The following is a 23,671-nucleotide window of genomic DNA, read 5'->3' as shown; positions in this document are numbered from 1 at the left end:
GCTTTGAGATTTTAAAATTGTTAATTTTTTACTAAACCAGCTTACAGAGAGTCTGGCATTTCAGATAATGAGATCATAAAGCAGACCATTAACAGGGTGGGCACAACTGTTCTCTTAACCACAAGCATTTGAATACTCCTCTACTGAGTTATAGAAAATATCTCAGGACAAAATGGCAGCACCATTGCCCATTCCACCTCCTGAGCAGATATGGATGCATCTGTCCCCTGACAACTATGCTTTTATGGGCAGCAATTCCATTTCTATGCTCCTTTATACTGCCAATGACATTTAACATGCAACACACACACACATACATTATATATATATATATATATATATATATATATATACATACACATACATATATATAATGTGTGTGTGTGTGTATGTATGTAGTAAGTGCTTTTAAAAATCTGATTTACTCTATCGCCTGAGCCATTTGATAAGTTTATGGGCAACCTGAGTCAAGTATCTGTCTGGACCAGAAGGGGTCTCCTGGTTCCCGGCTCTTCTGTTTGAGCATGGACAATATCAGCAGCTTAGACTAGAAAGGCCTGCAGAGACCAGCTGTTGGTGAGCCCCCTGGCCTTGACCCTCCCCATCTGCCTGTCAGGCTGTCGTGACTGAGGCTCCCTTACTCACACAGCTCGGCTTCTACATAGGCTGTTGAAAGAGTGCCATCTGCAGGATGAAGGAGAACGCATAAATACTTAATTCATTTCCTTCAGATGAGTTAAAACGTGTTCAAAGGTAATCAACACAAGATTTAGGTTAAAGTCTAATGACAGATAATGAATTGCTACATTCATTCTTCACAGGTATAATTTCTTTCTATTTATTTTAATGACTGCCTTAAGTATCTTTACCTCAAAGAGTAACAAGCAGTGAGAATCAAAGGTGCATCCACTATCCCACGAGCGGAGAAGTGTGGGTTCAGGGACTTTGTGCTGCCCTAGGCCTGTCCCCATGGGTAGCCATTTCTCCGCTCTTCCCTGCAGAAGGGCATATTTCCAGGCACCGTGACAGATGAGACAGCTCTTTTCCTGCTTTGATTCGACACAGGTTTTAAACTTGAATGCAGAAAATGGGAGCTCAGAATTCCCTTGTCACATCAGCCTTGGGTCAAAAGAATCATAAAATCATGAAGCTGAAAGAGGTTTCTGCACTCAGTCATGACCCTCTGTAGTGCTGCTGACCAGTGGTCCCCAGCCTCTGACTTCATACCATGTGTGATGCCCTTTGTGACTGTCTCATAACCAGCGGCCCATAACAATCAGCACAGGTTTCTAATGCTTTCACTGACTGGCACTGATCTCTAACTCAGAAATTATCTAATTCTGGGTCACATCCACTTCTCTCCTCCCAGTGGCCCTCACCTAGTTGAAAACAGAAGCAAGAAAGACAGAGCCCTTTCCTGCCTGGATCACCTCCTTTCTCATCACTTGAGCAGGATGGTCACACAACACAGGACAAAGCAGAGCTGAGGCAGCTGGCTACTGACCGTCCATCCACCTGCCTTCATCATGGGCAGGGGTGGTTTTCCTATGTGGACTACCAATTCTAGGATGCTAGGCAGCTCCACTGCCCACTCCCTTCCCCAGAATGGGGACAGGGAACAAGACATGAATAAAGATTCATTTCCAGAACATGAGACCCAGCTCTAGAGGCCTATTTACAGGGCAGTGATATGGTGACTGCACCTGCGTGTACGTGTTTCCTCTGTGGCCCACATCCCCTGTGCCCCTTTCTGGAGGAAACACTCCTCCTAAAAGCAGGAGGCTTTTGGAAGGTACGACACTCTCTTCTCTCCTAAAGACACAGTCTAATCAGGAAGCAGAAGCAGGGAGAGGTGGGTTATATCAAGAGATTACTTGCTGGCTGGACAGGGAAAAGTAATGCTTGTGACAGGGGAAGCCTCCCCACTCTTATTTTTCTCTCTGACATGTACTTTACATGAGCAAACTGGCAATGGATTTTACACCCAATTCCTCTACCTCAGTAAGGAGGAACAGCATGGGGTTAGGGTTACCATCCTGTACTGATACCCTTCCCAGCTACCTCTTCCCTGCCTTAGTTTTTCTATTGCAACTGTTCGCAGTTGACAGATATTTATTTACCATTCATCTAGTGATCCAAAACAAGGATCTCCTTGAGTCAGGCAGGAAGGCAGCCCAGAATGCCCCACCAAACACCAAAGCCACAGCCCTGGTCTCCCTCTCCGGGATCCAAACACATACAACCATTCACAGCATCTCACCTGAGCCACCTCTTCGAAGTCATCATGCCTCTTCTGCAGGGCCCGAGCTCGGTGCAGAGACTTCCCGACCCCTGTGTGCTTGCTGAGAAAGGCCTCGCCGTGGTTTTCAATCCAATCTAACACCTAGTCAGAGAAGGAAGACAGAAACAATGACTTCTCGGCAAAAGGAAAGACATGTGACAACGTGTGTGACCGCTAGGCTATCAGAGTCCCATCCCAATTAGAAAGTGGCAGTCCAGGTGGAAATGTTCAATCCATGATAGACACAGGGATTTCATTACTGTCATTGGCAATATAATAATCCCACCCTTAACTAAGTTCAGTTCTTCCTCTTTGATCTCCAGAATATCCTCTCATTACTTGTTCAGTTTTCTCAGCCTTAATAAGCCCATTATTTTAAACAAGCTACATAGACCGCCAGACACAGTTTAACCCTCTCACAACTTTGACTCCAATCACAAAATCAGACACATTTGTAGGAAATTAGGCAGTAATCCCTGGGTCAGAAAGATCCCCCTGGAGTAGGAAATGGTAAGCCACTCCAGTATTCTTGCCTGGAAAATTCCATAGACAAAGGTGCCTGCCAGACTACAGTCCATGGGGTCACAAAAGAGTTAGACATCAATGAACAACTGAGCACACACATAGGCAGTGCCAGGTCAGGGCAGCTCCTTAGCTCTCACTCCACCACAAAAGTGCTCATGGAAGTGGCACTAAGTCATGGGGACCCTGCCTCATTGCTCTCCTGGGACTCCCTCCCTAATTCTGGGGGTAAAGTCCAGAGTAGCCAATCCCCAACTGGAACTGTACCAAAGATAGCCAATCACCAGGACAACTGTGTTCTCTGGCTTCTTTTCATCTTTCTCCTCAATCAGCATCAACCAATCAACCAAATAAAGGTCTTTAGCATCGCTGATGCTCTTGGGTAGCAGTAGAGACTCCATGTTCTCCAGACTTAAGGTCTAGTGGTTGGCCTTAAGACATTTTCCCTGGAGTTGAGGGCAGCTGAAAAAGAGGTGACTGAAGCAGTAGAGGGATGGGTGAGGGAATGCTGAGAAGGTGAGAAAATATGTTGTCCTGAGGGTCACTTGACAGGAGTAGTGGGTGCCCCTTAGTAAAACCCTTGAAATATAGGCAGGATCAAAGCCTGGAGTCCCTTTTGCATTTGTCCACATCAGTTCAGTTCAGTTCAGTCACTCAGTCGTGTCTGCCTCTTTGTGACCCCATGAATCGCAGCATGCCAGGCCTCCGTCACAAAAATGTGGGTCTCCCAGAGAGAAGGGAAGCAGTTCATCTGGGCTCTGAGAAGTTGGCACTCAATAAATCAAATGGCCACAATTAAATCAGAATTGCAGGGCAGACACACCTGTTGCAGATCCTGCCAAGATTCAACTAATTTGACTCTGCTCCTACTACAGTAAACTTCAGCTAAACATTTGATTAATGAGGTACTAGTTTTCCCAGATTTTAGAAGGACTTTTGGGAAAATGATTCAGATGGACTAGGCCTGTTTAAAAGGGTACTTTAATTCTGTTTCTTTTACAGATTGTCCTGTGGTAAGTAGAGAGACCAAATCATTGCCGGATTGCAGGCATGGGAGTTCTGGTTCTACAGAAGCTAGCCTTTGGCTTCACAGCCTCTGACATTTGAGATAAATTAATGTCTGCAATTGTACGAAGTATGGAAACTTTCAATATCATAAAGTCATACCAAGATGGTATTAGAGAAAAGCACATATAAATATAAAAATGAGGTTTAACAAAAGTACATGGTACAAAGCCAAGTCAGGTAATCATCCATGAAAATAAAGGGGAAAAAAGCCTTTTCAAAAATGACTTTATCTAAACATTTAGTGTAAAGAGCTTAAACATTTTAGCAAAAAGAATTTATATATAACACAGGAAACTATATTCAATATCTTGTAATAATCAATAATGGAAATGAATCTGAAAATATATATATATAAAACTGAATCACTTTGCTGTACACCTGACTCTAACACAATATTGTAAATCAACTATACTTCAATCAAAAAGATTTTAAACACTAACAAAAATCTGACAATACTTTTTAATATTCTGGAGGCACATCTGCAGAAAGAAATTGCAATAGTAAGTGAACTGAATTTTTACCTTTTGCAAACACTGAAAGCAGCACTGAAAGGAACTTTAAATATCCCTTTCTCAGAATAAAGAAGAGCCTACTTTTCTTTTGAGTTACTTATGGTGATATTTCAGCAAAAAAAATCAGGAGAGTGCATTTTTACTTGACTTACCACAATTTGATTCCACAGTTCTGTACAGTAAAAGGAATGATGGGTATTAGCATGCAAAGCCAAAGATAAACATTTCTAGTCACAAATTTTCCCATATATTGTGCACCATGGATGGTGCAACTTTATAATTTTTATGCATATTTAAACTTTCATTAATCCCCTTTTGAGAATGAACTGAAGCTTGGAGATAATTTTTATATACAAAAGAGCTGTCTTGTAGCTTTTCACGAGTGCTTGGAATTTATGACGTATTTTTCAGATCATAATTAAAAAAAATTTTTTTTGAGTAGTTAAGTGTGACCTACTTCTCTGGCAGTTTTTTCATGAATCTTATTTTGTTCCTTTTCATTTTCAATCTCTAAAATTTCAATCTATTTCATTTTCAATAAATATTCTAAATAATATTCTAAAGCAAATTGGTTAGAGAGAAATGTTTCAGATGTACTAGTTCACAAACAGTTAGCTTTTATACTCCCTGAGGGTGTTTTCACAACTTTTAAACATTTTCTTTTAAAAGCAGTTTGTTTCCTGTTTCAGTTATTTTGCTTCTTTAAAATGTCAATTCATTTTCCCTTAGTGACACCTAGTTACTTAATTAGCTCAAATTTAACCACTTAAAGTCTATTTCCTATTTAAGGGGCTTTTACTTAGTTTAAACATAACTTTGCTCTGTGATGTTACATTGTCTCCATTTAGTCTAACTTCTTTCATTAGAACTGGAGCTGTGGGGAAAACAGTGTAACCTCACTGAGGATTCAGGGACTGCAGGGAAATCAGTTTAACAAATATAAAAGCAAAAACTTTAGGAAGGGAATAAAATTACTTTAGTAATACATAGAGACTGAAAAAGTACCTGAGGACAGATAAATGTAATCAATGAATCGTTCAAAATGATAATTTCTGACGATTTTGTTTCAGACAGTTCATAAGCTCTCTTGACCTTTGATTTCATGGTCCCCAACTCTGGTGATACAGGGTTCTAACATGTACTGCAGAGCAGAGAAATGTGCTTGTGAGCAGACACCAGCAGTGCCTGGCAATTAGTGACACTGTAAATTAATGTGCAGCATCGGAAGTCTAGTGAGACCCAGAACCTGAACATCACTGGCTGAAGAATAAATTGAGTTTCTAGCCTCACCCTGGACCCTATCAAAGTGTAAGCACCCATCAAAGTACCCCTTATTTGTGCCCCTTTATTTAATTTCTCTCATCTACAAGATCCTACTTAAAACAGTCAATTATCAGGTATAGTTAGGATAGTACAGGATGATAGGTAATGATACTATTGATGGTTTTGAATTGGTATCTAAGTGTTTCCAACAATAGGAGGTTTTCCTTTTATTTTTTGTCTGAAGGAAGGGTCCTCTGGATGCAGAGAAGCATGTGTGGGATATGGCTATTCACATACTCTAATAAATATATATTAGTCTCATGGCGGCCTAGTGTCAGGCCAGAGGACGGCCCAAGGTGCAGGATTAAACAAGGCAGGGCTGGCCCTGACTCTCAGAACTCAGTCTAGGTGGGTAATGAGCACTAGATATGAAACCACACAATTCGTCATTAATTGCAAGGGTGAAAAGTGCCAACAGTCAGGGAAGCTCACTCTGAAGAAATGAGGTTTAGCTGAGACTCAAGAGACAGTAGGACTTAACCAAGTTAGCAGCTGCAAAGATCAGCATGGCTTAAGTAGGCTTTAGTAGGAAATGCGCCCAGAGAAGGCAGGTACCAGATAGAGCTAAGCCTTGGTGGGCTGAGCTCCATTCCAGTGTTTGGCCTAAGAGCCACTGAAGGGCTAAAGGAGGAGGAAGACACCATCAGATCTGATTGAAAAATTATTGCTCTCACTGCTTTGTGGAGAATCGATTGGATGAAGGCAGGAACATGGGTAGGAATCCTGACAAGAGGCAATAGCTCAGATGAGGCCAATGGCAGTGTCTGTGAGGAGGCAGGTTTGAGTAATATTTAGGGGACAGAATGGCTAGGATTTGGTGACTGGGCATGGGGGTGATGAAGAAGCAGGTGGAAGGTTAATCCCTCCAGGAGAAAGGCTTGAAAAACTGGGTGGAAGAGGAACTTGTCACTGGTGCAGAAGCAAGTGAGTCACAAGGGATAGCAGATGACAGATTTTTTCATGCTTTCTTTCAATTTTCATACTCACATTCTGGTTTTGATACATGACACGTGTGTGAATGAATTTGAGTGGGAAGTAGCACCCAATGATAGTTCTCAGTCTGATTCTGGCAAGATGTGCCTTTAATTTTAAAGGAGTAATTTTATATACAAAGGTTTAAAAATAAACTATAAATTATTAATATAGCTGGATCCCAATGATAAAAAAAAATTAGGGATATGAAATCCATCTGAAGAATTATAAATTTAGGCTTATGTTGAATTAACCCTTGCATTCCTGAAGGCATTTCACTGGGGTATAATTTTTGGTAGTGGTGGTGTAGTTGCTAAGTTGCGTCCAACTCTTGCGACCCCATGGACTGTAGCCCACCAGGCTCCTCTGTCCATTGGATTCTCCAGGCAAGAATACTGGAGTGGGTTGCCATTTCCTTCTCCAGGGGATCTTTCCCACCGAGGAATCGAACCCAGGTCTCCTGCATTGCAGGCAGATAATTTACCAACTGAGCTATGAGGGAAGCGTTAACATGACATGTGAAGTCCTCTGTGACCAGCCCCACCCACCCCAAACCCCACCTCCAACGAATTCCTGTCCCACCTCTCAATATCCCCAAAACTGCTTGTTACCTTCTGAGTTTTGTTCTTGCTATTTTCCACTTCACATGAAATGTCTCTGTTTCTCCCTACATCTACTTCCCAGGCTCCTTTGTTTTTATCCTTTAAGCACCATCTCAAAATCTCTAGTTTTGGAAAGTCTTTTCTAACATCCCACTCAGGCTGGGGGTGGTATCACTCTTCTCTGCTCTGTTCAAACTACAATTATTGCCCACAGGCTGGTCTCTTCCACTAGACTCTGACCTCTCTGTGATTCCTGGACATAGCATGGTACTTGGCAGAGGGGTTTGTTAAGACATGCTGAAGTCAACTGAGACTCATCCTCTCAACATATGACTCTGAATGCCTCTAGCTCCATACTCCTTAGATAGGACCTCCCTTTCAGTACCTCTCACAGCCTGCATTCAAAGTTCTCCCTTTGTGTGTATCCTCCCTCTGCACTGTCTCACTCTGCAGGTGGTTCCTGAAGAAGTACAAAGTTTCCACCATTGTATGCTACCCTTTCATCACTTGCTTGCCCCCAGTATCCCCATCAGCCTTGCACACACAGGAGATACTCAATGAATACTTATAGACATGAACTGTCAAGTGCAAGCATGGCAGCCTACAGTCTCGGGGAAAGCTGTGCCAACCCATTCAGCCGGAGGCCTGTTCTTTGCCCATCACTGGGGACAGTAGTCCTGGTCAGCTCAGGACTCCTCACCACAACAGCAGGCAGGTAATCTTGCAAACCACTTGTAAAGTTCTTCTTTTCTCATGCCCCAACTTTCCCCAACTTTTCCACCAGAATTAGTCCTTTCCCAGAACAGCCTTTTCCAAGGGAGACACTCACATCCTGAACTGGATTTAGGAGCCAATCTAACTGCCATTATGTATAATTCCCTAATCACCCCCTTTCTTCCTCATCTAATTGTGTTTATTCCAACCAGTATACAATCAAGACTCTGTTTTTCAGGGGAGGAGACAGTTATTTCTAGCTGCTAAGGAGAACAGAAAAGTCCTTTTGAAGAGAAGTATTATATTTTCTGAACAGTGGGCATGAATGCAACCAAGTTAATGGGAGAAAATCAAAGGTGTAGCTGCTTCCTGTCCTGGGACTCTGATTTTTTTGATTCTTCTAATATGACAGAATCTTAATGTTGGAGAAGAAGATAGCAACCCACTCCAGTATCGTTGCCTGGAAAATTCCATGGATGGAGGAGCCTAGCAGGCTACAGTCCATGCAGTCACAAAAAGTCAGACACAACTGAGCGACTTCACTTTCACTTAACACTGGAGAAGAACTCCAACTTAAAATGCAGGAGGACCCTGCATTTTAAGGCAACTACCTTTGAACAAAGTTTTAAGTTGGTGTCTAAGCTCTGTTTACCTGTGAGTGGTTTAGGTATCTAAAGCATCATTAAAATGTGCACCATAATAAATTAAGGGCATCATAACTTACAGAGGAACCTAGGTTCTTCTCCCTTCTCCCCTGATTCACCATGGTACTCTGACCATTCTCCTGTTTTCATGAATGCATCTAGCTCATTCTGGCCCCAAGGACTGTGTAGGTTCCATTTCACATACTTGGAACCTTTTCTTTTTTTGCTGTTTTATTTATTTATTTTACTTCACAATACTGTATTGGTTTTGCCATACATCAACATGAACCCGCCACAGGTGTACATGAGTTCCCAATCCTGAACCCCTCTCCCACCTCCCTAGGATGCTTGGAACCTTTTCTTAAACACATTCCATGGCTTATTCATTTAGCTCACTGGCTATCACATAGCACCTATGACATATTTGTTTGTTTGCAGTAGTGTTTTTCTCTACTTCCTAAATATAAGCCCCACATGGGCAGGAGCTTTGTTTGGTTTACTGCTAAGTCCTCAAAGAACATCAGCTCAATAAATTAGTGAATTAACCAATCTGATGTGAGAACTTTCTGTGTGATGAAGGGCAAAACCATGAAAGGAAATGAAGATGTTTAGCAAACAGTTGTGAAATCACAATTCCAACTCTCTGATTCCCTCCCTGGCTCTCTCTGATCAATCATCTTATTTGAAATATGTTATTCATTTTGTGTAATAATCTGATCCCTGATAAAATAGGCAAGATGTTTTCCATAAAGTGAAGAACTGCCCCACTCAGCTCCTACCTCCCAGCCCCAGCCCTCAACTCTGTAGAAGCCATTATTCTGAGCTCAGGAAGGAGAGCTGACACGTCATCACGTGTCAACAATACATTTTGTCCTGTTAAAGGCTCCAGTACACATGATGTGTGAGAGTACCCAGGACAGCCCGTCAAATCATTATTTCTGCTTCCTTACACAGCACACTGCATGTTAGTTCTAAAGGGGAATGGCTCATCCTTTGCCAACACCACCCTGCTCCCCATTGGCTGTGACTGGAGAGCATGTGGGCAACACTTGAAATGCCCAATTATCAGCAATTATCAGTTATCAGCAATTCATTTTCTGTCTCATCTTTGGAACAAGTATGGTCAAAATAAATGTCTTGCTATGGCAGGGAAAGCCATCATTTTTCCAAGAGGACTCAGCTGAAACTCATTAGCAGGTGAACAGATTATCTTCCCCTGAGAACCATGGTCCTGTCTCCTGACACATGTGTTCCAGGTGGAGGCCAGCTAGGAGACCAGCAGTCTTCCTCCCCTGCCCCTCCACTCTGGCCAGCCCAACAGGCTGGGGTGACTGGAACTCGTCTTTGTCCTTGGCAGTTCCCTGAGAGCATCTCCTCACCATGGTGCCTTGATTCCTGTTTATGGTATCACCACACTTTTCATCACGAAGGACTGGATCTCTCAAGTCAGAGGCTCTCAAACTTTAGAATGCTTCAGAATCACCTGGGGTTCTTTCTAAAACACAGGCACCATGTTATCCACAGATTCTGAGCTAAATAGTGTGGAAGAGGACCAGATAATCTGTTTTTAACAAGCCCCAACTCTGCCCAGATGATCTTAATGCCAGAGATCTGAAACCCTGGCAAGTCCCCCCCTAAACCGAGTTTTTAACTTCTCTATCCAAAACTGTATTCCTTTTATTATCCCACCCCTGTTCCCCTCAGGATTGAGGAACATCAAAGAAAAGGGGGAACTGAAACAAGTAGGATCTTCGAGGCCCTTTCAGGTACAAAAAGCCTCTCCATGTCCCCAGTTCTTGTTTGGCCTTCCTCAAGTTTCAAAGAGGAGGCTCATGTAGTTAATGGTTAGAACAGAGCCACAGGACTCCTGTTCTTCCTGAAGGGATACGGACAACAATCTGGTGCATATCTTTGAGTTGTTCTGCAGAAACTAAGACCCCCACCCCCATCCAGTGGAGGGTGGTGATTACATGCTGACCACAAGCAGTAGATCCCAGACTGGATGGAAACAGAAGGTTGATAATTAAGAGTCTCGAAGCATCACCCTGTTATCTCACCACCAAACAATCAGAAGAATGTCCATGAATTGATCACATACCCTGTGTGTGTACCCCCAATGTTGCCTTTAAAAACCCTTCCCTGAAAACTATTTAAGGAGCTCAGGTCTTTTGAGCACCAGCTTCCTGTGGTCCTTGCTGGTCACCCTGCAGTAAGTACCGTGCTTTCTTTCCTTCTCTAGGCAGTGTCAGTTCATTGGCTTTGCTCCACGTTGGACAAGTGGACCTGAGCTGGGTTCTTTAACTTGTCCAAGAACCACACTTGGAAAAATACAGTTCCATATTCATACCTGACACTTCCTTTGCTTTCTATAACAAAATGGACAGCAATTTTCAGTGATGCTTTTTCATAAATACTCTCATATCCACCCTTGTTCCCATCACTTCGGTCAATGACTGTGATTCCACCATCTTCCCACTCCGACTCAGTCCTCTGCTGGCACAAAATTACCTCTACCCTTCACTCTGATAACATGTTTTCTCTGGTCAGAATCTTTTCTAGCTCTCCACTAGTTACAAGGTGTGAATCTTTTATCCTTTAGCCTGGTATTCAAAGCTCCAGACACAGCACGTTGAGGTCAAGGACACGCTGAGTACATGTTTATCAGAAATGTCCTTGGATGGTAGCTGCCTTGTTGTTCAGTCACTAAGTCCTGTCTGACACTTTGCAACCCCATGAACTGCATGCAGCATGCCAGGCTTCCCTTCCTTTGATATTTCCCAAAATTTGCTCAAATTCATGCTGAGTCGGTGATGCCATCCAGCCATCTCATCCTCTGTCACCCCCTTCTCCTTCTGCTCTCAATCTGTCCCAGCATCAGGGACTTTTCCAATGAGTCATCTGTGCACATCAGATGACCAAAATACTGGAGCTTCAGCTTCAGCATCAGTCCTCCCAATGAATATTTAGGATTGATTCCCTTTAGGATTGTCTGGTTTGATCTCCTTGCTGTCCAAGGGACTCTGAAGAGTCTTCTCCAGTACCACAATTCAAAAGCATCAGTTCTTCAGCACTCAGCCTTCTCTTGGAGAAGGAAATGGCAATCCACTCCAGTATTCTTGCCTGGAGAATTCCACAGACAGAGGAGCCTGGCAGGCTGCAGTCCATGGAGTCACAGAGAGTCGGACACGACTGAGTGACTAACACACACACACACAGAGCTTTCTTTATGGTCCAACTCTCACACCTGTATATGACTACTGGAAAAACTGTAGCATTGACTATATGGACCTTTGTCCGTAAAGCGATGTCTCTGTTTTTCAATAAGCTGTCTAGGTTTGTCATAGCTTTTCTTCCAAGGAGCAAGCGTCTTAATTTCATGGCTGCAGTTACTGCCCATCCACAGTGATTCTGGAGACCAGGAAAATAAAATCTGCCACTGTTTCCACCTTTTCCCCACATATTTGCCATGAAGTGATAGAACTAGATGTCATGATCTTGGTTTTTTTGAATGTTGTTTAGTCACTTGTTAACAATAAAAGGGTAACTGAGGACATTAAAGATGTTTAAAATTACAGTAGCTCAAGAAAGCCCTGAGGCTCAGTAACTTTTGGGGAGGGACTTCTTCTCACTGCTTCTCTGGACCCACCAGCTTCCCACGCCTGCCAGAGGGAGGGACCCAAATCCTTCCTTGGAAGGTGTTCATCACAGAATGACCACTGTTCAGTCAGAACAGAAAATCAGAGTAAGCACCAAAGGAGAAGACCATGACAGGGAAGGGAACAGAAGGTGGAAAGCAGGGCAGAGAGGAAGCGGGGAGAGGTGTAGAGTGTAAGGGGTACTAAGGGTCCATGAAATTCCAGGCAGGGGGGTCTGAGCACATCAGAGGCAGGCCTCCAAGGCCCACTTCCCAGCCCTGCTAATTCTAGCTAGAGAGTACATGGAGAAGACTGAACATATCCTTTGGTACCAGCCTCCTCCCACAGGGAGAGGGATAGAGTGCCCCTCTAAGATCAGTGACACCAAAGAGTCAGATGAGAAAGCTTCCTCATCCCCACTCCAGTCAGAAAGCAACGCTGACTGGTGGAGCCCTCTGTTTCTCCCCTCTCTACTTCCCCCAGTTCGGCCAAGCCCAAACCTGCTCACTTTCTGGACACCCACCCTGCCCAAAGAATCATCTGTTGTCTACTTGAACATATTTGAATGACTGGATTATCACCATCAAAATTTAATTGAGAGTTTTAATACAGCTACATACTACCATGGGCAAATGGAAATTATTCAAGATACTCAAAACTACCAACAAAGAAAACCACCAACAATGGTGAGGTAATGTAATTATGGTTGTGAAAAATAAGTGCAAATGGGTAGGGCTTGTTTTAGGGGCATTGTGTTAGAGATAAATAACCATAGCAGGCCATTTTATAATGATGGAGCAGGTGGAAAAGAGCGTTTGAGTGTGAGTGTGATTGCCTGTGTGAGTCTTACTGGACAGGCAGTTTGGGAATGAATCTCATCTGTCAGCAGTTATGCAACCTTGGGCAAGTCTCACCCTTTGGGACCAAATAATCTATCTGGGCCCTTTGAGCAATGACATTCCAGCACTAACTTATAAACCCCTCAAGGGCAGGGGCTGTGTCTCTCTGCATTCCCATCATCTAGCATAGTGCCTAGGGCACAGCAGAGAGGCTAAGAGCATGAACTTAGAAATTTGGTGAAAGTGGGTTTAAATCCTTCCTCTGCCACTAGCTATGTGACCTTGTACAAGTTTACTTAACCTTTCTAAGCCTCAATTTCCTTATCAGTAAGATGAAGACCAAACTATTACCTGCTTTATAGTGTTGGAAGATTAAATAAGATAAGTGAAGTGATTAGATATTCAATTGCTCATAAAGATGAATCATGAGCTATGAATAATAAAACATTTATAGACACATTTAATCTCAGGAAAAAAAAATCTCAGGGCTGGAATCTCCTCCCTGACATACCCACCAACTACCACCAGTTGGCATTTCAGATTTTTGAGAATGATTCCTGCTGTGTGTGTTTCCCCATCTACCTGGGACTATGTATGCCATGGGTGAGCATTTTCCTTCTCAGATGCTTTAATCCTTCCTTTTTATAAGAAGAGTTCATTTCTAGACCCATCATCATTCCAGTCATTTTTCCCTAAGCATGCAATTTGTAACCTAAAGTGCTCACCTTTTATTATGCAAAGCTGTTAACTGGATTATACAATGCCCAAACTGGTTTAGTATGATTAAGGGGCTTTAGTCACTATAGCTAGTAAAAGATCGACTATCTGGAGTTTGAAAAAATTACCATCAAATCCTTTTTACACACTGTTTGGCAGACAAGAACTGACACAGTAAAATCTATAGCTTTCCATATGAGGCTTCAGTAAAAACTGAGAAACAGGTGAGATTCCTTTGTAGTACAGAACTACGGATTTTAATATTAATGCATTCATTCAGAATGGAGTCACTGAGCCAGAAAATTCTGTCATCACTGCCCCTCCTTAAGCTCACTTTTGGACCACTTAAAAGCAAAACACATTGTTCTTAAGGGAGGGCACTGGAACCTCAAACAGGTCATGTACCCCCTAGACCACTCCTAACCCTTCCAGCCTGACCTCCTGCTATCACTGCCAAGAGCAGGCATCCAGTTCGATTTCCTCTTCCCTGTCCCCTGGCTATAACTCTTAGCTCTCCGCTTCCTGGCTATCCCCAGGAATACCATCCCCAGATCCTCTGCCTGAGCTCCAAGGACCAGTGCAAATGACATTCCAACCATGGGAAATTTTTCTGCTCTGACTCCACCAGGCCATTGTTGTCTTGCTTCTCTGGCCCTAAACCCAGATAGACACATGCCACTGATACATTCTCAGGTACATATGTCTTCTCTCAGGCCAGGGACCCCCAGCTCCTAGCACAGGGCCTTGCACACAGGTGTTTCAAAACACTTTACCAATTTATTCTTGCACCACAGGCAAGGAGAAGAAGAAAAGGAGGTAGAATAAGACAGCTTACAGAGATACTCATGACAGTTGCTCTGGCTATGAAAAAACAGAATGGAATTTGCATCTATCAGAAAGATCAAGACTAGCTACTCCTTATTCTTCTCAACAAAGTTAGGTCTATCTGGGCTCGGAAGGAACCCATGGTGGAAAGATAAGTTGGCTGATATTGTGAAATGCTCTTTTGGCTACTGCTTAGTAGGGCATGGCAACCCACTCCAGTATTCTTGCCTGGGAAATCCCATGGACAGAGGAGCCTGGCAGGCTACAGTCCATGGGGTTGCAGAGTTGGACACAACTGAGGACCGACACTTTCGCTTTTAGTACTGTTCTACTCTACACTGGAAAACCAATAGCACTGAAAATCATTCCACTAGCAATACTACGGCAGCTGTGCCCTGTCCATGCATTTCTGCATCTTAATGAACCCAAGTTCCAGTCTGATCCTCAGAGACTCATTTTCACTGCCTCCAAGCCCAGAGGGGAAGAGAATGGTAAAAGGACACCTCCTATTGGGACCCAAAGAAGAGCTAGCACAGAGATAATGTATCAGGCCAATTCTGGCTACATAATGTTTAAATGAAATCTTGTTTTCACGGGTGTCTATCTTGATTTCAACCTCTCTGCTTTACCCCACGCTTTGGACAAGGTAATCCTGCTTGGGAAAGACCATCCCCCAGAAATGGCAATGAGATGAGGAGTCAGGCACAAGGAGAGGTTGGCTGGCTCTCCCTCCCCTCTCCACAAGCAGGAGTCCCTGTCTCTTTCTCTTCTGTCTCTGCCCCACCTTTCTCTTTCTCTTTCTCCTCCCAGCCCATGTATGTCTGTTTCTCTAATCTCTGTTTTTAAATCTATCCTTTACTTTCCCATCCCCCTCAGTCCCTGTCTCTCCTCTCTCTCCCTGTTTCAGGGTGGGTGGGTGGGTGGTTGGGTGTGTGTGGGTGTGGGTGTGTGGGTGTGTGTCTTTCCTCTCTCTCTGTTAGGTTGTATGTATCACTCCTATCTCTCTTCTGTTCTCCTTCTCTGTCTGCCAGGCTCCTTTCTCATGTGACTTCTGTAGGATACCTGGACTGGGAGCCAGAAGACTTAGGTTCTGGTCCTGGAACTACCATTAACTAGCTGTGTGGTTATGACCAAGTTGCTTTACATCTCTGGGATTCAATTTCCGACTGGGTGCTCTTCCAGTCCCTAGCAGTTCTGAGATTTTTATCACTGAATGAAATAAAACTCAACAGATTCACGAAGCAGTGGCTATTGTAGAAACAAAGGAATCAGGCTGGGAGTTCCCAACAGTGCAAGCATCAGGGGGCACCCAAGTACTACTCAGAGAAGATGTGACTAAACCCAGGCAATCCTGCTGGAGGGTCTACTACATGCTAGGCAGGCACTGTGCTCGCATCTCATTCAGTCCAAAAAGATAGGTATGTGACGTTTCCTATTTCAGGGGTGAGGAACCTGAAGCACCAGGAGTGAAGTCACTTGCCCAAGGTCCCACAGCCAAGACTTGTCAGAGCAGGATTTATACTCAGGCTGTCTGGCTCCAGAGCCCATGCTTTTTATCCACAGTGCTATACTGCCCCAGCCATTGATGCTCATTCACAAGCGTCCCACTTAGGCTGTAGAGTAAACTTCTTTCAACCTCACATGTACTCAGGAGTCTTGGATCCAGACTATATGGTTAATCAATTCTCTCCTCTTTCAAGACACCAACTCTGACTTCTTGCACCTTGGCCTCTCCCATTAATACTTGATTGCTATGCACCTGCCTCGCATGCTCAGGTAGCATGGAACTTTCTATTTTCAAGTGTGTATCTTTTGTTGCCTTTCTATCTAAGCAAACATCTTGCCAGAACCTAGTGCAATGCTGGGCTCCCTGCCCAGGCCCACACTTGCTGAATAGCTGATGGGCACCAAGATGCTTTATAGCACTAATGTTATGTCCTGAGTCCTCTGCCTGGGGCTGTAAGTAAATACCTGGGACCCTTCAGACTTTCACAATTCCTGCATGCAGACCCCAGCTGCTCACTGGCAACTATTGAATGGGCTGGGAAGGAGGGTTAGATGGTGTTCAAGTCATAGAAGCAGAAACTGGGGTCCTCCAGTGATAATTTCAGCTCAAGTCAGCAAATATAAAAAGAACTCCAGCTTTATGCCAGACAGCTAAGAGTTGTAAGGGGCACAGAGAAGCAGCAGTCATGCCTTCTGCTCTCAAGGAGATACTGGAACAGAAGAGATAGAAAAATGCAAAATTTAAAAAATGATAAATATATAAAACTTCAATAGCACTTTGACTTTGGTGTTAAATTACTTTTTATGTATGTGGATGCATGCATGCATGCCAAGTTGCTTCAGTCATGTCTGACACTCTGCAACCCTATGGAATGTAGCCCACCAGGTTCCTCTGTCCATGGTATTCTCCAGGCAAGAATACTGGAGTGGGTTGCCATGCCCCCTCCTCCAGAGGACCTTCCCGACCCAGGGATCAAACTCAAGCCTTTTACCTTCCCTGCAGTGGCAGGTGGGTTCTTTACCACCAGTGCCACCTGGGAAGTATGTGTGTGCACATATATGTATGTATATATATAATTAAATATAATTATTTAATTGTGGGAGCACAGAGAAAGGAAACTACTTGTCCCAATCTCATTGTGAAAACTAGGACAGGCTCCTGCATGGCTTGGAGTTGGGAGACCAAAATTCGAGTTTGTCACTGGAACCACTGAGTTCATCATGTCCAGTAACCTCTGAAGCACCAGCTCAGACACTGATCAGACGCTGATGATTGCTGGGTGTCTGGAAGCATCTGAGACCCATCACAAATTAGTAGCCCTTGTTTATCACATTCTTCTTTGCATATCTGCCCCAGTGTCAGATATCTGGTGCGAGTGAGTGGGACAATGGCTGAATGACATCATGTCTTCAGAAGTCACATTCACATGTCCAGAAAAGAACAATGGAATTAACCACCCTGGGGGATTCAGTCCTCATGGAAAATCCAAACCCCTTTACTTCACCTCATAATCTTATTGCTTTTGTTGAGTGCCAACAACGTGCTTCACTGACAGAGGTGAGCTGATAGGGTCTGCATTCCAGAAATGCTCGTCTCTAAGAGCATGATGTGGAAGAGTCACCAGCGTAGCTCTGTTATACCTTCCCCCAGCTGCAGTGTAGATGTCAGGGTGGCCACGGAGAAGTCTGATAACCGCTATTTCCAGAGAGTCTGTGTCTAGATGCCGCCCTCCTAATGGGGACGCCTTTCCCCACCCCCCTCAGAGCCCTCCCCTCTGCAGCATCCATCCTACCCCATCCAACAACCATGAAAACAGCAGGAAGGCAATGAGCACACCAAGGAAGCTGCATAGTCCACGGTACAGAAATCTCCAGAAGTCACTCAAAGTTCACCCAAACAGTAACGTCCCCTCTGTGTGCCTCTGGAGGCTGGCACCTCACTCTGTCTCGTTCACAGACCTACCCTGCGGTCTCCTGTGCTCAGAGCTGATACACTGATCTGAACAATTCCAGATGGCAGGAGCAGACAACTAAAGCATTTGCTTCTCCATTCCCAGCAAACCCCACAAGGGAGGGTTTCAGAGCCTGGGCCAGCACCTCAGCAGTTCCCATCTCTCCTGAGACTAAAGTGTCACCTCTGAAGACTCCTCACTGCCCTAGCTGGGGGGCAGGGGCTGCAAAGGAGTTAGGGCAGCCCAAGAATATGGGGCACTTCTGGAGGCCTGTCTACTCCTGGGATTGACTGCATGGTGGTAACCCAACACACAAAGGGTGTCACAGCCCTTGATAGGATGCCCTGCCCTCCCTCCAAACCTATCTCCTTCTCAGGGTACCCAGTGTAAGATCTCCCTAACAACAGCTGTAAGGGGAACCAACACTCCAAAGATACGTCCAGTTAGCTTTTAATTTTCCATGTATATTTTGATATACTTTTTGACTACACTTGGTCAATATCACAGGAGGTGTGGAAGGAGAGTGAAATGCTATTTTATGTGTATAATCCTGAAATTATAAGGTGGCCACAGAAAAAGTTTGAGACCATGAGTGCTCCTACCCTTGCCTCTTGGAGTGAACCAGCAGGGAAATGATACTAAATCTTAACTCTCATCTCTAGTTCCCAACCACCCCCTGCTCCAGCTATTAGTCCTCAGAGAAAAGCTCCCAGGGGTCCCCAAAGATACAGAGAAAGGAAGTATGAGGAGAAAAGAACGGGTCATTTCATCCAAAAGGGTATTTGTGGCAAGGCTATCCTTTTATAGTTAGAAAATAACCATTTCTTTACTATTTGTGGTAAAGAATAAAAGCTACAACTATTATAATAATGCAAGAAACAGATTAAGCCAGAAGTAACCTCTAATTACAGAACACACAATTATCAACAGCCCATCTTTTAAATCTGGTTTCCCAATCAAGCTTGCCAAAGAATCCCCTAAAGGCTCTGTACCCCACCACACCCCAGCTCCAGCTGGCTACCTGCATCCCTGGTTGAGAAGCGAGCTGGCTGGGGGTCCAACCCTGACAATGCTCAGATACCCTCCCTCCCCAGACCTGTCCAGAAAGCTCATGCCTGGGGGACAGCCAAGCTTTCCCCAAATAAAACAAAGTCATGATGGCAAAGAATTGCTACTTCTCAGATTGAGCCTCCCTTCCCAACCCCAGGCCAGGTCTGTAAAGCTGCTTAAGTGAGAAGCATCAGTGAGCAAGTCTGGAAGGTATAGGAGGGGGTGGGGGCTGCTGGGGGCTGGATTGCCCTCTTCTGTCCATGAATCAGGCATCCCCAGGCCTGATGACCCCGGTGAGGGGCTCAGGCATGCCTGCCTGGCCTGTGACAGATGCTGGGATGGGGGAGCAGGGTGCTACCTGCTGGACGTCCTGCTGGAAGACGCAGAGCTGCAGGCGCTGGTGGAGCCGCACCTTGCGGTGCTGCCAGATGCTCTCGAGCCGCCGCTGGTGGTGCAGCACTTCGTGCACCACATCCAGCACCTGGTGCACCGCCTTGGAGTAGTTGGCTGTGGCCGTGAGGGACTCGGAGTTCCCGGGACTCAGGGGCCGCTGCAGCACATCCAGCAGAGCTTTGCCGTCCTGGCTGACCTGTAAGACGAGAAAGGTCAAGTCAAGGGAGAAGGGGGAGGGGGGTGCAGGCACAGAGAGAGGCAAGGCAAGCTGCTGGGGCCCCTGGTTGGAACGGAGATTCCCACTCAGATTCATGACAACCGAGGAGTGTGCCACCAGAGCTGACCAAGTGTTCAGCCTGCAGCCTGGGGAGGTGCTGGTGCTGCAGCCATCATCTTCAAGGCCCTGAATCACTGTCTCTCTTTGAAATTTCAGCTTTTTCAGGGCAAGTACTCTGCCTTGTTTCTCTCTTTCCATGCCTAGAACAGTGCCTGACACTCGGTACTTGATAAATATCTTGACTGACTCTCTAACTAGGTTAGGCAACAGAACTCCACTTTGGAAAAAAAAAAACCTGAATATAAGTTGTCACCATAAACCCCTCTGCCTCTTCCTTTCTCAGCTTCCTCTACCTAGCTCTGAACTTCTAGGTATGTGACTAGAGGCAAGTTACTTAACCTCTTTGGGCCTCAGCTTCCTTGTGTGTGAGGTAGGGATAGTAATGGCACATAGCTCAAAGAGTTGTGGTAAGGATTAAATGAATTAACACAAGCAGAGTACTTAGTTAGAACAGAACCCAGTGTGTAGTACTGGCTACCAAATTCTATCTTTATCATCATCATCATTTCTCTGTCTTGCCTTCTTTATTTCCTTGTCATTTTCTTCCTTTTATATTTATCCTTCTTTCACTCTCCTTTTACTCAACCCCCTTTTTTTATCCTGAAAGTGGTAACATCCCTGTCTTTTCAGAACATGCAGAATAAGGGAGGGGCCCTTAGATTGTAGACACAACATCCATGCTCCTGGGTTCCCCAAAACTCACCAGTGGGGGTGACACTCCCTGTCAATCCTCACCAGATTCCTGGCAATATTTCTAGAAAGTGGTATCATCTGATTGACACTTGTGGCTCTCCAGTGCTTGGCAGAGTATCCAAGGATCATGTGTCTTTCTAATTTAAAACAGTGATGGCTAGGGAATTGATAGGAATTTTAAGACCCCAAATTAATCTGGTTAACAATGAAGTCAAAGTTAACGTAGAGTTAAGACAGTCTTTTCCTTCCAAAAACGTGGCAGAGGAGGTGTGCTCCCACTTCTGGCCTTATGATGATGAATAGGGAGCTATTTGCTGGGCTTGCAGCTTCCCCTCCCCTACCTGCACATCCTGATAATAGCTTGGCTGGGGGTTCAGAAATACAGAGCCTGCAGTTACTCCCCTGTTGATGGAGCCACAGAAGTGCATGGGGGACTGTGGCATGATTAAGAAAGGAGAACACATGATTCAGGTGGAGAACGCAGCTGAGACAGGAGAGCGAGCCTGGATGGAGGAAAATGACCCATTTTGATGACCAACTCTATCCACCCCATTCTACTGTGCTCCCTCCTACAATGTATTGCCAGGAGAGGGAGAGAGAAAGTACCTCATCAATAACAGAGACATGAATAAGATACACATTCTGTGGCCATACCCAGGAGAGCTCTCTTCAGGGAATTCTGAGCAATGCTGCTTTTGGGCACTGTGGTCTGTCCAGGGCTGGGTGGTTCCAGTTGGAGGGCCAAGTCCTGAAATTCAAGTCAACCCAAGTCCCAGTCCTCTGCCTCAGCCCACACGTGCAGGAGGCAGGGCAGTCCACTGCCTTCTAAAGTGGGCTTGAAGGGAGCATCTCCATCCCACAGTGCTAGGGCCCGAGAATTAATTGAGAGAAATGCCGTGTCTCTCTATATATTATAATCAAAGTCCATGAGTGTGTGAGTATAATATTACTCTCATTTATATGCTCTATTTTTGTATTTTATAAAGAGTAAATTTAGAGATTCTTGACCCACAGGCAGAGGCACAGTTCTGTCCTGAGAGAAAGCCTTGGGCTACGTGCATTGGAGCTGGTGAGATCAAATTTGGCTCACTGGTTCTCCTCTCTCTGCCTCTTAAAATGATGAAAACTGTTACCTTTTCAGTACTTACTATTGCCAGGCACTGGGCCAAGTGGATTACACAAATTATTTTTACAACTCTTAAAACTATAGGCAGTTGTTATTACTTTCATTTCACAGAGGAAGAAAATGAGGCTTTGGGTGGTTAAGTAACTTGTTTGAGGTCACATGGGTAAGAGAAGGAACCAGGATTCAAATCTCCATTTTGACTGTGGCAAAAACTCTTATTTTCACTCAGTTGAAATTAGTTAGTTCTTTGACTTCAACAAGCACCAAACTTACTTGGGTTGATATTTATTGAAATGGAGGTTCCAGGTCCTACTTCTTGACAGTCTGATTCAGCCTGGGATGGAGCCCAGGAATCTATACCTTTAACAAGCACCTCAAGTGAGTCTGAGGCAGATGGTCCAGGAACACACTTTGAGAAACAGTGCCTTAGCTGACCTTTCCCCCAAGAAAATCCATGGGCCAGATGTGAAGACCCTTCCCTCTTCTCATCCAGCTTTCCTCATCAGCCAGTCTCTTCACATCCCTCAGCCGCTCCGTCAGCTGCTCCCTCAGAGTTCACATCAGTTAACAAACTTACTGGGCTGGGTGTATTCACACACATGCACCTATATACTTCTTTTCTTTTACTTTAAAAGGAAGTGTTTCCCCCTTAACTTGTACCATGTTCCCAGTCTTCGATTTTCTAGCAGAGGAGCTGTTTAGTTTGACTTTCACTTCCACAGCAGCTTCTCACTCCTACAAACACTTATCTCCACCCCATGGTGAGTTGTCCTCTGGACCCGGCAGTGAGGAAATTAGTACTTACTTGATGAACTGCTTCATAACAGTGGTGACAAGGCCTGTTCACCGCCCAGAAAGCTCCAGAGGAGCACAGCCTTGCTTTCTTACAGTCCTTCCTCTGACAGCCCAGTCTTCACACACAGGGTGAGGTAGGGGCATGTGTGTGTGTGTGCATGCACACATGTACACCAACATGGTACCTGCTGATGACTGCCTTTTTCTGCTTCCTGGGCGGAGACCATCATTCACAGATCAAAGATCTTAAAAGATGTCTCCAAAAGGAGAAAAATGGCCTCTTTTCTTCTTAGTCCAACCCAGGCTATATCACAGCTCATAGGCTGGCGCTCTTGCCACCCACGCCCATACATAGCCAGGACCCGTGGGTGTCCTGCTTGGTTCTCACCTCTGTGTAGGCCTGGGTCACCTGCTCATACAAAGACTGGTGGTGGTGGATCGCCAGCTCCAGGTCCTGCATCTCAGATGGCAGGCCACCTTCACTGCACATCTTGCACCAGGCATCCACTCCCGACAAGAACTGGAAGGAGATGCCAGCTAGGTCAGTGTGGGAGCACTGGGGGCGGGCAGTGACAGGCACGGACAGATACCTTTAAGAAGCATTTGGACCTCTGGAAGCTTTCAGAGACCACTGCAGAAGGTGGAGTTTTTTCTTTAATTCTATAAACACCAACCTCAGGAAAGAAGTCAGACCCAATACCTACTTAGAAAGTGTAGTTTACACAAAGAAAGAGGACTACTATGAAACTGCTGGGGATGGAAGCTGTCTTCATGTTCAGTAGGCTATATCTACTATAAAATACACGTGTGAAACAGCTCACTAAATTATATGTGTACATGAGAGATGTTTATCCTGTGCATGCTCACACATGAGAGTCAACATATAACAAAATGGGATATTTACACATATGTGCTCTACAGTGTGGATATCTAGCTGTGAAGAGGAGTAAAGAACGCCTCATAAAGGCCCATGCGGCACCCCAGGGAACTTGGAGAGACCATTCCGACAGAGGACGGAGATTAACACTCAATAAGATTCCTGTCGTTGGGTCAGAAAACCCAAGGGGCTGGCAGAGGGAGGGGAGATTAAGGACAGACTGCACTGTGTCTCGAGTGACTCCTGGGATGTGATATATAGATATAGATCTTGACAGAAATCAAATTA

General features: G+C 44.7%; 1 protein-coding gene across 6 annotated transcripts in view; it reads right to left on the bottom strand.

Annotated features, from left to right (window-relative positions):
• KALRN (kalirin RhoGEF kinase) overlaps window positions 1-23,671 on the bottom strand; it is a 694,704-nt gene that overhangs the window by 362,561 nt on the left and 308,472 nt on the right. For all 6 annotated transcript variants that reach the window (XM_068966221.1, XM_068966363.1, XM_068966508.1 and 3 more), the window contains exons 8-10: window positions 22,895-23,026; window positions 19,521-19,751; window positions 2,261-2,383 (exon numbers count right to left, since the gene is read on the bottom strand). In XM_068966221.1, coding sequence (XP_068822322.1) covers window positions 2,261-2,383; window positions 19,521-19,751; window positions 22,895-23,026 — 486 coding nt within the window. The remainder of the gene's footprint in view (window positions 1-2,260; window positions 2,384-19,520; window positions 19,752-22,894; window positions 23,027-23,671) is intronic.

Source organism: Capricornis sumatraensis, chromosome 1, assembly GCF_032405125.1.
Source record: "Capricornis sumatraensis isolate serow.1 chromosome 1, serow.2, whole genome shotgun sequence".
Lineage (NCBI taxonomy): Eukaryota > Metazoa > Chordata > Mammalia > Artiodactyla > Bovidae > Capricornis > Capricornis sumatraensis.
Note: the sequence above shows the minus strand (reverse complement) of the source record. Positions and strands in the feature narration are given on the sequence as shown.